The sequence below is a fragment of the Pelecanus crispus genome, chromosome 11, assembly GCF_030463565.1.
Source record: "Pelecanus crispus isolate bPelCri1 chromosome 11, bPelCri1.pri, whole genome shotgun sequence".
Classification (NCBI taxonomy): Eukaryota; Metazoa; Chordata; class Aves; order Pelecaniformes; family Pelecanidae; genus Pelecanus; species Pelecanus crispus.
Window position 1 is genome coordinate 17443600 of NC_134653.1, and position 15745 is coordinate 17459344.

At 45.5% G+C, this 15745-nt stretch overlaps 2 protein-coding genes across 4 annotated transcripts in view; both read right to left on the reverse strand.

The window, feature by feature from the left end:
- Positions 1–15745, reverse strand: part of MGRN1 (mahogunin ring finger 1) — a 57356-nt gene that overhangs the window by 16766 nt on the left and 24845 nt on the right. For both annotated transcript variants that reach the window (XM_075719195.1, XM_075719194.1), the window contains exons 5-8: positions 10800–10917; positions 6686–6752; positions 3596–3648; positions 343–390 (exon numbers count right to left, since the gene is read on the reverse strand). In XM_075719195.1, coding sequence (XP_075575310.1) covers positions 343–390; positions 3596–3648; positions 6686–6752; positions 10800–10917 — 286 coding nt within the window. The remainder of the gene's footprint in view (positions 1–342; positions 391–3595; positions 3649–6685; positions 6753–10799; positions 10918–15745) is intronic.
- HMOX2 (heme oxygenase 2) overlaps positions 12142–15745 on the reverse strand; it is an 86041-nt gene continuing 82437 nt past the window's right edge. For both annotated transcript variants that reach the window (XM_075719196.1, XM_075719197.1), the window contains one exon: positions 12142–12153. The gene's annotated coding sequence lies outside the window, so the exon portion shown is untranslated. The remainder of the gene's footprint in view (positions 12154–15745) is intronic.

The following is a 15745-nucleotide window of genomic DNA, read 5'->3' on the forward strand; positions in this document are numbered from 1 at the left end:
TTCCCACACATGCACCAAATGCCAACAAGGCAGGAATGTATAGGGAAGACTGGAAGACATAGTGCCTGCCTCCCAGAGGAGCACGGAGACCTGCACAATTGTTCTGCCAGTCCCACGCTGCCATATTTGTTCCCCAAAAACACATCTGGGTGTGCAAAACCCACCCAACGTTAAGGGTTGCCAGTAGCTCAGTGCCTTTGCTTGTGATATCTGAGCTAAAAAGGTGAGATCTCAGGCTCTCAGCAAACTAACATTGAAGCTTCCCACTGAGTACAGTCAGGCACCTGTGGGACATCAGCAAATGTCTTTAATCAAGCAGTAGACAAGAAAACAGGTACTTACGATCTGCTTCTGTTTTAACGGCTTCACAGAAAAACTGCCATCAACATGCTAGTAGGAAAAAAGGAAATTTATTAAATAGCTGAAGTGTACAAATTAAAACAGACTCATGATCAGAGTTGGTGTCTGCTACCTAAGAGGAGGGTGGCATATGTATAACCGGGACAGCCTGAATGGCAATCATTCCCAGCAGTTAGTAGAACAGGGTATCGGAGTGCTCCTTGTCTGCTCCAGTGCAGAGCTAGACAGACTTGGCTTAAGTTAAACCTGGCTGAAGTGGGTCAGAGCATACACAAAAATCCACTGTCACACTGGATGCTGTCAGGCTGCAAGCAGTCCGACTGGGTGCAAACACTTCTTCAGCAAGTCCAGCAAGACTTGGCAGGGGATATTTGTTAACACCCTAAATAACATCCAGTTACAGAGCCATTCTTGAGGCCAGAGCCCCAAGAGAGCAGGGGGCTGGCATGAGGCTGAGAACAAGGCCTGTTCACTGGATGGAGACAGAAACAAGTCACACGTGCTCCACATTGCCATCTTCAGAGCTGCAGTGACCACCTCGAGCCTTTAATTTGCTCAGTGGCAGCAGGCACAGCTGGAATAATTCTGCATATACCTGGCATCAGAATTAGAAATAGCATGCTGTTCCTGTCACTATTTTCTCCATCATTTGCAAGGGCCAACTAAAGTGAACCAAACCAACTCCTCTGCCAGAGTCTAGAAAGCAGGAAAGGAGATTTAGAGGAAACTCCAGCAGGCCCTGCTGCTGTGAACAGTTGCAGGCGTGCATCTGTTTGCTCAAGGAGTTTCGGAAGAAAGGGACAACAACATTGTACCAAAAGACAAAACAGTCCTGTTTTCCAGACAAACACAAAGTGCCAAGTTTCTGCCTTTGGAAGAGCTGCAAAGCCAGACTACACATAGCATCAAGGTTACTATTCTGATCTTAAAGATAGATATAAATAGCAAGTTACCAAGGCCTGCTGGCCTGTCTGTCCTCTGAGCATGCTCTGGTAATCAGCAGCAGTATTTATTAGCAAGGACCTCCTCTGGATTTATGGACCTACACTTCAAAAACTGCAATTATTCTAAGGATGGGGAATATATTTTAATCAAACAGGGAGGAGAAAGAACTCAGTAAGAACTTTGGCCTGTGACTTTTCATTAAAAGAGATATTTTGATCTTGTTTTAAGCATTCAGTGGAAGATTAGAAGTAAGAAGTGGCCCCACCAGACAGCATCTCCCTCTCACAAGCACACACAGACTAGAAAAAGAAGGGAAGCGCTTTCAGTCCTTGAGCTCAGACCTGGACATGGGACATAATCCAGTATTAGTGGAATGGCCTGACCAACTTTAGCTGGTTCCCAGTTTTGCTGCATACCTCATTCAACTCCCTGAACATTAAGGAGGATTTTGCCATCACTTTTGTGTATCGAGAGAGGTCAGACGTTCTGCACAGTATGTGGAATTTACCTATAATCCTTGAAATCCTGCTTCCAAAGCTGGAGCAGTTCAAGCCACTTTCAAATCTCATGAGACAGAAATTTCCAAAGCTTCACCTCTAACCTCATACTAATACATTCCCAATATGTGTGTATTTTCCTATTTTCTGTAAGGTGCTATTATTAAGTGCTGGCCATGTGATGCTAGAACAGGAAGCTGGGACAAATCCAGGTCCAAGCAAGAGCTCTACTCCCTGACCACAGACGCTGGGCTTACTGCAACAGCACTATGTTTGGATACTTTGAAAACAGCAACTACACACACACCTTTGTAAATAAAACTCATACTTGCACCATCAGATCCAAAGCCTAATCTGAACCTAGCTACAACCAAAAAGCTATGAAGGCAATAGCCAGGGGAGCACAGGTGAGCCTCACAGATGAGGAAGGCAAACACATGTGGAATACTTCAAAATCAGGCTGTAACATACAGGAAGCTGGTGGTCTCATCTATTTTTCTCTCCTCAGAAATGGCTGATCATTCATTTTGCAAGGCTAGGGGGTCTCCATCTACAGCACGACTCCAAACACTACAGCCTTCCCCAAGGACCCACTGCCCACACTGTCCTCTCCTAGGTGCTGCTGAACAATGACTGAGGGATTCCAGCATGTTTTGGTTTTCCAGATCAGCTGGAGGGGGAAACTAGAAGAATAACATCCCTGCCCTAGTCCTAGGGGTGCTGCAGCTGCCCATCTAATTTCTGATAGATCTCTAACTGCCAGGAGTAGAACTATCTACAGAGCCAGTGCTCAGAGCAGCCTTTCTAACACAGGAAAACTAATTTTCTTCACATACTAAGTCCACAAAAAAGCAACTTAGAGCATCTTCCAGCCACAGGGCTTCCTTAGGACTGACTGTGCTTCCCATGCCCTCGGACTCAGCTTGTCACCATCCACATTATCCACCTAGAAGGAACAGAGTAAGACCTGTCAACTTGCTCAGGGATACAGCAGGAACCAAGCAGATTGAGAAACAGAAGTCAGTCCACATGCCAGCCTGGAAGTGGGGAATTTCTAACAACACAGCATTGATGCTGCTCCTCTCTACATGCCCAGCTCTGCTCCAGCATCTCTTGCTTCATCTTAGCATGTTACTGCAAGTATCACTTGCCCAGGATGTGTGTCTGCAGTATTACCACAACCAGACACAACATGGTGCAGTTATGGATCTTGCAACTGTTTTCAGGGTCCAGTTATCATGGGAAGAGATTTTGTTATGAAGGCTTGTGCATAAAGCTTGGCTTAGCCTTACCGTGTAGGCAGCAGTCAGCTACATCAAACATGCCACCAAAAAGTAGCGAAGCCCAAAGTCTTTATGCAGGATGTATCTTAATTCTTTAAAAGGGCTTGGTGCTACATGTAAACTAAGGCCAAACAATGGTGCAACAGGGTCTGGACACAGCAGATCCAGTTCTGCAAAGAGATCACGAGGCCCTGGAAAACAGCATGGTAGCAGCCATGGTCAACAGCTTCCACCCTCAAACATCACAGCCACTGAGGCACACCCTCTCCCCACACACAGGAAACGCCAGCTACAAGTAGCTGAGCGACCAGCTCAGGTACAAATGATAATTACAGGCTGCACAGGAGCTGCTGCAAGCAATTATTTGTACTACAATAGCACTCAGGAACCCCAGTCATGGGCCAGGACTCCACTGTGCTAAGTGTTATATAAATACAAATTAATGACCCATGGAAACATTTACATATACAAGGACAGGGACAGAGGGAAAAAAAAACCAAACTCATTTACCTTTTCAAATGCAGCCAGAAGAACATGGGCATGACCTGTCACCTCAACTACCACTGCAAAAAGAGAGAGAGCAGTCCTGGTTAAACCTTGAAAACAGCACAAGCATAAAACTACCATGAGCTGAATTTTAGTCAGTTTACAATTTCTAAACCACCACCTGTTCTATTTTCGTCCCCTCTTGCAATTTAAAACTTTTCTTATCTTGTCCTCAAGTTGCTTCATCTCACACTCCTGCAGAGCAAGAACAAAAGCCTGCTGGGCTCTGTGGTGGGCCCTACACAGACATGCCTTCATTATCTTGGGTGCTCCAAACTATCCCAACTTTGTTTCCAGAGGTTGGAAAGAGAAAGTAAAACAAAGAGCTCAGTAGGATTCTGCTCTCCCCTCAAATTCCTGTTTTTAATTACCTGATTTTATCACAGAGATTAATAAATCCATCTGGTTTAACAGCAGCTGGCAGGACTTCCAGCCCTGGTACTTACTGCTTTATTTCACTCTAATCCAACATGCTTATAAAACATTTATTTCTCATACCAGTTTTGGACACTGAAACATCTCTGTACAGTTCTCTGATTTTTTCCCCAAAGACAAACAACACATCTTCCCCCTTCCAAATTCAAGGCTTCCCTCTTAATGCAATACCATTGAGAAGGGGCTGCCAGTGGTTTCTGTACTGCATTCATGGCTCCCTCAGCAAATAGAGAATAGAGGAGGCCAAGGTGCAATACCAGTCTCTCTGGCTCAAGACTCTAAGGTTCTGTTCAGCTCCAACTGGTTGGACCCTTTTGCTTAATTACGTTCAGACTCATCAGATGGAAACGGGAGACAGAGGTCATAGAGGAGTCACCGAGGGAAGGGGAGGCATGTAACCACCTCGCCCTGCCTGGACCGACGGCTACCTGGGCCGTGCTCAGCACGTGCAGAAGAGCTGGCAGACACTACTGTCAGCTCGGTGCCAGAAAGTTAACAGCTGAAGGAAGTAACTCCTGTGCTGTCTAAAAGGGAGAGGAGCTCAGCAGCTTCCTTTGGGCTCCCACAACAGCAGAGACAAGAAGAGGAACCATTCACTGGGCTACAGCACAAAGATCATGTTTGGAAACAGCAGTATGTGGGAGAAGAGCGTCTGTGCCTGCAGATTTGCTGGGTAACTGAGACTGGTCATAGCAATTTGGGTGCAATCAGGAATATAACGGCATGCAGAAAAGAGGAGTAAAACTGGGAATTCATCTGCTTGTTCCCCCCACTGCCAGCCAAGGGCAAGGCTGCTCTAGCTCACTCAGTAAATGAAACTCAGGTTCCTCCCTGCAGTTTGAATAGCCAAGAGATAAAAGGCATCGCTTCCCTTCATGTCCTCTATGGAGTTCAAGCAGCATGTGTGGCTGGAGCTGTGTGACCCATTCTCTGCGGCACCTTCCCTCCCTGAAGGGTTTCTGTACCTCTCCCTGAGAGCAATCCCGCTGGCAGGAATGGGAGAAGGCTAACATTGCAAACTCACATTCTTCAAGGCACGCAAACATCTCCTGGCAGAATTCAGTCCAAACCCAACATCTTGCCGACTGCTATTTTAATTTGCCATTCAATTTTATTTAACACAAGCAGTTACAGGCCAGCTGCAATTTTCCAGGTGCTCCAGACACACAAGGCCAGCTCCTTCCAGTCCCATCAGTTAAAAATGAACCAAAATACACAACAATTTCCTCAAAACTCACTCAAATGTCACAGATTTTTGTGCTGATATTCTTTCCAGGAGAGGATTTAAAAGCAATTGCCTTTCCAGGTTATTAAAATAGATGACAGTACACTATTGGCTAAGACTGGGCACGGTATGTGCATAAATGTATGCTTCCCGTGCTGCCTCCTGTTCTATTTTTGGTCCTTCTAGGCATGCCCAACATTAGAAAGTACAAGTATCTTGCCAAAAGCTCCATAAACAGAGGAAGGTGTTTTATATTTGCGGTCAAGAAATATACATGTATGTCAATTTTACTAACAGTGCCTGAAATCACTAAAAATAGATGCACTTTAGAAGTAATTTCCTTTATGTTGCACTGTGCTTTGTTACTCACACTTTAAATTGATTCATCCAGTTCTATTTCACCCTGCTTGGAGGACTGTAAAGTAACGCAACTGAGTTTCTGGGCATTTTCACATCTACAACATAAGAAACTGAGCAAGTGACTGCACTGAACAATGCAATCAACAATGCATTTTTTCCTTTCTAATTATTCTTAAATTTTTTATAAAATGTTACAAAACGCAGAAGTGAAATGCTGGTCCTGCTGACCACAACAGCCCCCAATTTTAGAGAAAACATGACTTCCTTGTGCTCTTTTCATTGCTGGTGCTCAGAATGAGTGCAAACACACAGAGCCCAAAAGCACACACTCCCTAAGGAAAACACTGTGCAAGGTGAGTAACAATCTAAACATTTACTGGACTTCCCTCTCCAAAATGGCAACGTGCTTTAAAAATAATCAACAATATTATTTCTCATCAAAGATTATGCTCTTTATTGTAACCATTCAGCACCCTTCAGAAAAAGCAGGAGAATTTTAAACTGCTGAATGAAGCTGTATTTGGTTGAACAGTGGCCTGAGCATTTTAAAGCCATTTCTTTTTCTCTGACCATTCCTAGGGGAAGACCCGCCCTACAGTTAGCTATAGTTTTTATGAAGATAACTTACCCCTCAAAGAGGGAGAAAAGACCAACTCCCTCCTTGCCCTACAAACTGCAAATGCAAAACCCAAAGGGAAAGGAAGTCATTTGCTCCAATTTGTGTCTGGCATTGGTGGCAGAGCCAGGAGCTCTTGTAAACGCTATTCCATCACTAAATACCTGGCCACTTTTCCTGTAAAAAAATGGAGGCTATTTTTAAAAGCATGTTTTTATGTAAGAGCCCATGATTAGCTGGGCCCTTTTAATACAGGGAAGTTAAGGTGAACTGAAATATTTTTATTCTGGAAAGCCTCCCCAAGCCTTTGCTACAAGTAAAATGTTTTAATCATTGCCGAAGGAGGCCTGCCCTGAAGGAATCACATAACCTCAAAGAAAACTAGAAGACCACCAAGGGAGCACACCACCAGGCTTACCATCCCCTTCATCCACCACTGCTCGGATGACCACAGGGAACACGCCACGATCCAAGTCAAAGTTCAGCTGAGGAAAGAAACGAGATGAGGTTAGACAATTCACACCAGGCTTGCCTGAAGACCATGCTTGAGATAGCGTTAACATCAGAGGAATGAAGGCCCCTTCTGACAGGCCCCTGGTCTCAAAAGGACATGACAGAGCAGGAGGATTTAAAATAAGGCACCAACTTTCAAAGGGAGTCAACCAGAATAACTACAACATATATACACTGACATGGCACTAAACACCAGCCGTGGCTAGCAAAGCAAAAGATCTCCATTTTAATTTTATATGCTATTTAATTCTCACTAATTCATATATCCTAAAAGTCACTCCTGAGTGATTTGTAGTAGGACAAGTTTCTCAAAACATACCTAGTGCCATAGTTTTGCTTGCATATGGTAGGATATACTGGTTATAGCACAACAGTATGCCTTATGCTCCCTACACCATAAAAGAAACCCTGACTCTTGTATGAAGTTCTTGAAGACATAGAGAAAAATCTGTAAAAGTTCAAGCTCACACAACACTTCAAGGAAACACCAGACTGATTTCCATCTCTTGGCATGTTATGAAATTCAGGTCCTTGACCTTCTAATCGGTGAGAGTGAAAATTTAAGATCTCACTTGAGTGCAAGGAAAACAGACTCAATTTCTTCCTTTGCCCTGCACTTCATTAAAGCACTTCAAAAGCTCCATGTCATCTTACAAACACAAGAAAAATGCAACCTTACAAACACTGTCCTAAGCCAGGAATGGAAGTGGCTCAGAGACTGGATTTCTGGTGGTTTTTGTTAATTACTGACTTGGGTTTTTTTGTCTCATCTCTTGCCAAGAGAGAAAAAAATGTCATTTCACCATGGTGCTCCAGATACTCTGTTTTCAGTTTTCCAGTGAAAACTGAGACCCAATTCAAAGCACCACTGCATCGTTCAGGTAGTGCTTCGGGGCTTCCCTCACTTTCCCGCAGCCCAACATCATTTGCAGCGTGATTTTCTCCAGCCAGTCCCTCAAAAGATAAACTATCAAGATAGCCATCAGCATTGGCACAAATGGCAACCCAAAACACCCAGACTGGAGGGAAGGTGACCCTCCCTGTAAGCCTTAACATAGCTGAAAATGGTTCCTCCTCAAATGAATTACAACCTAAATGTTCACCTTGCAATGAATGATAGCTGTACACTGGGAGATGATATACCCTGGCAGCCACCAGCCAAGTGTACCGTAGCCCATTAGCCACACAGCTGCACCTCTGCCAAGAGCTGCAGGCACGTGCTTCAGACTGCAACAGCTCACCAACCTTCCATACAAGGTGCAGGGGGAAGAGGGAATTGCAAGTCTGCTGCTCTTCTGTCCATAGCTGCACGCTCCTTGTGCAGGTTGCATGCCCCTGGGGCCACTCAGCTTCTGCAGCGCTTTCTAGAAGCAACTCTTAGCTGTGTAACAAAGCTTTGTGCACACATACACACATCCGTTCAAATGTGCATACTTGATTCCAAACAGAAAGCATGTGTTGGAAGACCTAATGATTTAGCCTAGCTAGTCTTCAAACCTGAGGGATATTTATTTTCATCTTCTGTGTGATGGTTTTACATTTTATTCCTCCTTTAAACTACCAGAATCTATTCTCTTTCCAAAACAGCAGAGTTAACAGAGCAAACACAAAAATCTCATTTAACCTCTCAGTATTTGTTACAGAAGAGACTCATTGAGCCACTATTTTCCAGCTTGCATTTTTGAAACATTATGGCACGCCACAGAGGGAAAATTCGAGGACAATTGATTAAAATTGCTGAAAGAAGCTTATGGTTTTTCTTTGCTTCCTGCTCTGATTTATTGCTGTATGACAAGTTACTGTTTGTCCATTTGAAGGGAAAGTCACATCACAGAATTGTGGTTGCTTTATGATATAAACTTTTGCATTCTCAAACAAAAGGCCTCTTTAAGGGTCCATTTCACATTCATTTTTAGGGACCTGAAAACAACTGTCTCAACACAAGCCATACACTATAACTTGCAAGCAAACCAGTATATTACAAAGTAAACTTTTATAAAGCTTTCCACATGACAACCCAACATAACATTATTTTCCCTTCTGTTGGCCAGCCAAGAACTACATCATATGCGAGTATTACACTGAGCAAAAATATGAAGTAAATCTGGGTTTTTTGGACACACCAATAACAAAGCTGGAAAGCAATCTGAAGCATGCAATGGTACACAGTGGAGTCATAACAATCTGCCAGCTGTCTCAGATAAAAGTGCTGCATTTCAGTGGCCAGTTAAGAAGATATAGCCATATGCATTTTACTGGACTTGAGAGGACAAGGACTGATATATACACAGAGCCAAAATGGGAGAAGAAACTCTTCCAAATCATAGTGCTTGTTCCACATTTTCTCCACAACCAGAGATCCCAGTAACACCAATGAAAAAGGCAGAAACAGAGGATGCAGCAGAATCAAGCAAAGGGAGCTAGAAGCTTACTTTTCTGCAGCATCTCTCCCTTTAAGCTGTCAAAGGGACATGACTTTAGTACTCAAGTTAAAACCTTGCCGGCAGGAACAAAAGTGAAAATGAAGCTTCTCAATTCTTTAAGACGACAGTGATCTGAGCTCCTACTTTCCATCTCTCTCAGACGACAGAAGGGATTGAAAAGCAGCTCTTCCAGGCTTTTGTAGGCTGAACTTGTGAAATCATATATTGGCAGAGAAGCCAAGACATCAGGAGACCAGACTCTGCAGGCTCTTGGTAACTGCTACAGCATTTGTTAAGGCACGGGACTGATTACAGTTATAACTGTAACTTCAAGACAATAGCTATTCAATCTTTTCAAAATACATGAAAGATTACTTTTTTCCTTTCTTTTTTTTTTTTGTTTCTTTTTTCTTTTCTTTCTTTTTTGTAAAAATAGGAAGAGTTCTCTTTTTTCTTTTTTTTTTTTTAAATGGGCAGAGTTATCTACCAGGTTCACATACACAATACTCTTACACAGGCTTGGGTCAGGAAATGAACACTGTATCAATGTTGACCTGGGAGAGGGGTTCCCAGGAACAAATATATCAGACTGACTCCTCTGCATCAGAAATTGCTTATGGCAATTCTGCACAGAGCAGGGGAAAGACCAAGGCCTCCCTGCCCTGCCTCACAGCACGGGAAGCCCTTGGGCCAAAGTTCAGAGGCTCAAGGAACAGAAAGTTACTGCCTGGGTCGGAATTTTGCAAAGATACCAAAATTAATAGGACTCCATAGATATTGCTATGTAGTAAAAGCCACAGAGCTTAATTAAAACCAAGCCCTTGTCTGTTTGCAGTTATGGGTTAAACTAAAAGGAGGAAGGCATTCCCTTATTCAGCATTAATGCACCAGTGTGAATCTGCCCCAGAAGGGAGAGTATCCCCCCAACAACACTGTACTGCTACAGTTAATAACGCACGACGTGGCCCTTGAACAGGACTCTTCTAGAGCAGTGATCTCCAAACTACTTTGACTATTCATCCCATCAGTAAAAAATTTTGAGCACATACTCCCAATATATGTGTTTTTATTATTTATAAGATATATACATGTACTACTGAAGTTCTTCCTGCATCCCAATGAATTGTCTTGCATGCACTCCACTTTGGAGACCGCCATTCTAGAGGACCAGCCAAAAAAAACAAAACCAAAACCCAAAAGAACACCAGAAGAGAGATCAAGACAGACATTTGTTCCCACAAGCTCTCTGGCTGGAAGGGAGGGGAAGGCTGAGGAGTGGCAGGTTCCTCCAGGAAGAGTTCCAGTGCCAATCTCTGCAGTCTGCCTCCTACATCAGATGTTGGGATGCCAGCTGATCAGCGATATCAAAAGTTGCTTCTTTGGGTTTCTTCCCTGTTTGCCTGACCTACCTGCCAAGTTCCCATACAGTGTTCATACCTGCTCCTCCCAGGGCCCCATTCGTCTCATACCCACAAAACATGCCATGGCAGCTGGGAGAGGGCGTCTTCCAGCCATAATTTTGTGGCACTACATGGAGTCCAGTGCTTCTGGGACAACGGGGTTGTGTAAAGAAGGGGACACTGAGAAGAGGCTTACCTCATCATCCTTCCAGTCTGAGAAATCAATCTTGAAGGAAGGCAGGGAGAATTGCTGGCTTACCCCTCTCTTGTAATGAACCGTCTCCGACTGCAGAGAGGGATTCTTTGTGCTATATCTGAAGAAAGGGGGGAAAAAGAAAACTTGCTGTAACAAGTGATCGCTCTCTGCTAGGCTCTCAGTCATTCATGCCTGTCCACCTTTCAGGAATCACAAGTGGCAGCTCTAAGAGGCAGAGCTGGCAGGGGCTGGCAGCCATTCAGTGGGGATACAAAAAGGGAAGGGAAAGGTCAAAGCAAGAAGGTGAGCACAGGGGAGGGAAAGCAGCGCAGAGAGGCAAGGTCTGCTTGGATCCATACTGACCTGCCTGGAAACACTGGGGGTCAGAGGAGTACAGTGGGGTGTGGCAGCCTGGCAAAGGCTACCTCGCTAAATCCATGGCCTAGGCAACTGCTGGCTTTCAGCCCAGCTCACAGTCTTATTTTCTGCAGGAAAGTCAGGAAGAACAAGCAATGTTCTAACACTGGCAACACACAACCCAACACAACGCTGAAAGCTCTTCCTTGCCTCTGCAGGACAGCTCTGCAGTAAGAAACGCTGACTTGCTCACCATCACCCTGGTAAGGAAGAGCCATTCCAACGCACTCCTCCATTCCTCATGTGCTTCCCCAGAGGTGTTGCAGGGCTACCACCACCACCAGAGAGACACCAACCAGTCCTCCATACCAGCCACCTAGAGAACAGTCAGTCTTCCACTGTCTCAGGACCCAGCACTGAAATGACAGCACTGCCAGGCTGGGATGAACACCTCTGGAATGGGACCATAGCTATCATCCACCATCTTCTGCACCCGGAGCCTACCCAGCGCTGTCTGCCCCAAGAAAGACGTTTCACTGCCCACTGACCATCACTATAGATGGTGTGATTCACAGTGGGTTTCAGTGGCAAAACAGGATCAAGAAGTTTCCACCCCTTTCTGGACGGCGATTTCCGAGTTGGATGTGCACAGCCTCTCGCTATGCCAATTCTGGCACAGGAGAGGATGCAGCAAACTGCAAAGCAGGGTGGGAACATCTGAAGCTGTTTTTTACCGCCAAAGCCTTTGTTGTCGAGCTACCAACCATGTATTCAGAGCATGCTGACAAATCAGAGAGAAAGTGAGAGATGCCTTGCCCAGGAGGCTTACACTGCAGAAACAATAACCTCCCTGGGCACAGTGATGAGACAGGTCTGTCTCCAGCTCTACAAGAAAGACTTTAACAGCTGGTCACAGTAATGGGATGTTATCTCTTCTGCACACTAACCATCACCTCCTAAGCAGAGTTTCACACGGTGAGACTGCAAGAGCGCTGGCCTCCAGCCACTGCACACTGAACAGCTACAAGCTCAAAGCCTTGTTGACTGTTCAGAGTTGATTCCCACTGTTGTTGATCGACCAGACAGCCCAGGGACAGGCTCCAGGGACAGGTGTCACATTAGCACCAGGAACTCCAGGCTGAGTTTGTCCTTAATTCAACTTGGGATATCACACAGGATCCCCCAACAATGAGCTCCTCAGATTTTGCTGATTCCATTTCTCAAAGAATAACACAGGCATTACTACTGCCAGCCCTGCAAAGGAGACAATACCAAAGGGGATTGAGGCATTTGATGTGGCCGATCCAGTACAGAGCCCTATCAAGCAGAGCCGTTAACAGTGTGTGAACAGAGGCAAAGAGAAGAGAATCCTTGCTTAAAAAACTGGATTATGTACTTTTGAGGACATTCAGCTGTTTTGAAACACAGACACAGCTTACAAATCACCAGGTATGTAAGCAAAGGTTGGAAAGCTCCAAGTTCCTTCAGCCTAACTATACTTTGTGGAGGAACACAGCACAACAGAAGGAGATGGCAATACAAAGCTTTTCCAAGGTAATGCCTTCTGGTTTCTGTAAGCACAGAGCAACAGGGCTGAGCAGCTCACTTCCAGAGCGGGTGAAGCAAAAAACATGGGAAAAGCCCAAGGTGCTGAGTCAACCAAGAACTGCAGAACTGAGCATCACACCAGAGACGCGAAGACTGGGCTAGAGGATGGTAAAGGTGATTAGAGGGGACATGCTTGAATCTTAAAACTCGGCTTTAAGCGATGCTGTGGAAACTTTACACTGAAGAGCTATAGCTCCTGCTGCCAGAGTGCAAGAGCCCACAGAGACAGCGGGCTGCCCTCCAGGGCTCAGGCCAGCCAGCACTGTAACACAAAGCGTTATAGTACGATGATTAGGATGCATTTTGCAGCTGACGGTATAAGAACCTGGATACCAGACAGTGATAAGTATTTATTAAGTCCTCTCAAACCCAAGGAAGAAAAACCAGGCTCCCCGCTGGCATGAACTGCCGCTTTTCTCTGGAAAGCTAATGTAGTTCCTGCATCCTCTGAGGATCCAGAAGGCTTATCAAGTGTCACAAGATCCACATTAAATTCTGGAAGGCTGTGACAAAGGCCAGGTTCACCATGTGCACTCCACTCTTCCTGCCATGGCAGGTGCATTATGTTATTTATGACAATACCTTACCCTCAAATACCATTCTGTACTGCACTGAAATTGTGCTGCTTTACTAGAAGGTCTCACTCCATCCTTTGCATTTAAAGCATGGTGTGGGAGAGATTAGAATGACAGGTCTTTTATGTGTGAATTACAGAGCGAGCAATTGAGTGAAGTTTTATTTACTGAGTTGTCAAGCACAATGAATAGAGCAAGTCTGTATCTAGCTCCTTTTGTGGCACTCTCAAAGCTTCCCAGCTCTGCAGAGAGGCACAATTCTCCTTCTACAGCTGGGAAAGCAGGGGATGGAAGAGTGACTTACCTAAGGTGACAGCAAGTCAGGAACCTACTGGAAATAAAGTGCAGAGGAGAGAGTGGAGGTCAGAGACTGCCTGGATGACATGCACCACAGCAGCACTGGGAAAGGGGTGTAAACATGCTGATGAGTGCCAGGAAGGCCAGAGGACCTGCAGTTACAGCACCAGAAGCCCAAACCAGTCTACCACAGGAAAACGAGTAATGCTGTTCCAAGGAGGATAGGGTAGAACAATGTTTGCATAGACTTGCTGCTCTCACCGCCCCTGAGAAAAGAAATAAACCAAGTATATAGATCCTCTGAGCTGAAGAGTATGACAAAAATATCAAGGAGGTTTCCCCAAGTGAACCAAGTGAGCTTTATGCCTCATACGTTTTGGCAGTGGGGGCTAGGTAGTCACACAGTATGTCAGACTTGGATCTGAACACCCAGACAACGCTGGAGACCTCCAGTCAGCAGCCAGTGCTGAGGCTGCCAAGCACCAGCGGGCTAAGAGCCTGGTAAATTCCCTGGAAGTGCTAGTGACCCCAGACTGTCACAGAGATCGATCATCTTTCTAAGGTGATGCACAGGATCCACCGCACAAGTACACATTCCTCATGCTGCACAGGAGGACAACTTGTCAAGCTGTTACAAAGCAAGTATCCTGCATATTAGTGTCTAAGTGGTCTCTACCCATCCCCACCCAGCCCTTTTGGTTGGCATCTGCTGTATTCATAAGTCTTCTATTCCCTGCCTATGCTGCTGTGGGCTTACAGCAAACAATAATGGAGAAGCTCAGTAGAGCTGCGGAGATGAGTTACAGAAAAAAAGAGAGCATGGATTAAGAATAAAGGATAGCAGAGAGGCAACGCGCTGACTCTCCCTGCATAAAGGCTGAAATGTGAATGTTTGGGCTGCTCTTTCTCAGACTGCACTGGGCCAGGTATCCATCCAGATTGGAGGTCTAACAAAACCACCTCACAATCACTGGCAGCTCAGGACTATGGAGAAGTGGTGTCTGTCCTATTAGATCAGGACCAAACAGAAATCCCTGGTCACACTTTTTTTAAACCTGTTTGTTTGCTCAGGTACCCCTGACAGCATGAGAATCACCAGCAACATGAGGTACCATACTGCTGACTACAGCAGCAGCCCCCAGCTCTGTCCTCAGGATTCATGCAGCCCATCTCCTCCTGTAAGCTCTTTGACACACCTTTACGCCCACAAAGCAAAGCTTACACTCTGCACTGACTCCCTTCCTCCCCCATGTCAAACCCCTCCACCCCCCAAAAGCAGCTGTGTATCAGTAAAGCGGCAGATGAGAAGCCCTATGACTACATCACAGTGATTTTTGAGAGAACAGGAAACTAAAATTATTCCCCAGTCTCACTCCTCCACCATCAGCTGAGAAGCACTCGCTGCCTGCATGGAAAAACAGCCTGTGGCTCACACAGGCTTCTCCCTGTACACAGTCCAGACTCGCTACCAGGCAGCATGCTAGCGTTTGGGAACCTCTGGCTAAGCAGAGTTAAACTTCTGTTGCTACATGCTCACTGGAGACACAACACGAATGTGTGGAGGTGTTTCCCCCTCTCACTCATCCCTCATCAGCACCTGGGGAAGTTCTCAGCAGGGTGTCAGTCCCAACTCATGCAGTCTTCTTCACTGTTGTGTTCATGCTCAGCTCCGCCTGGCACTGGGGCTGCCTCGGACAGTCAAAAGGCGGTTCCTGTTACCACAAGCACGCTGGGACCCCTGACCGAGAAGCACCAAGTGAGGATCCTAGCCAGCATGCCTGTTACACAGAGCACTGTCCAGACCCCATTCCTCAGAGAAAAGCAGGAAGCACGTAGCAATGCTGCCCCAAGGTACCATTTTTGACTAGTAATGGCTGAGACAGTCTGTGCTTTGAAGAGCCTGTGGACAAAATAAGAGTCCTCTTTCTTTAGTAACAGCTACACACGTTGCATGGCAATTTGCAGTGAATTGAGGACAAGGCAAAGTTACTGAAGGCAGAGTTACGCAAGAGCTTTAGAGAGTACTCAGGAACCAATTCTGCTGCTGCTGCAGGCTGCGACTGCCTGGCAGGCTCCATGTCCTCTTACAGATGATGAGGAAGGAGCCAG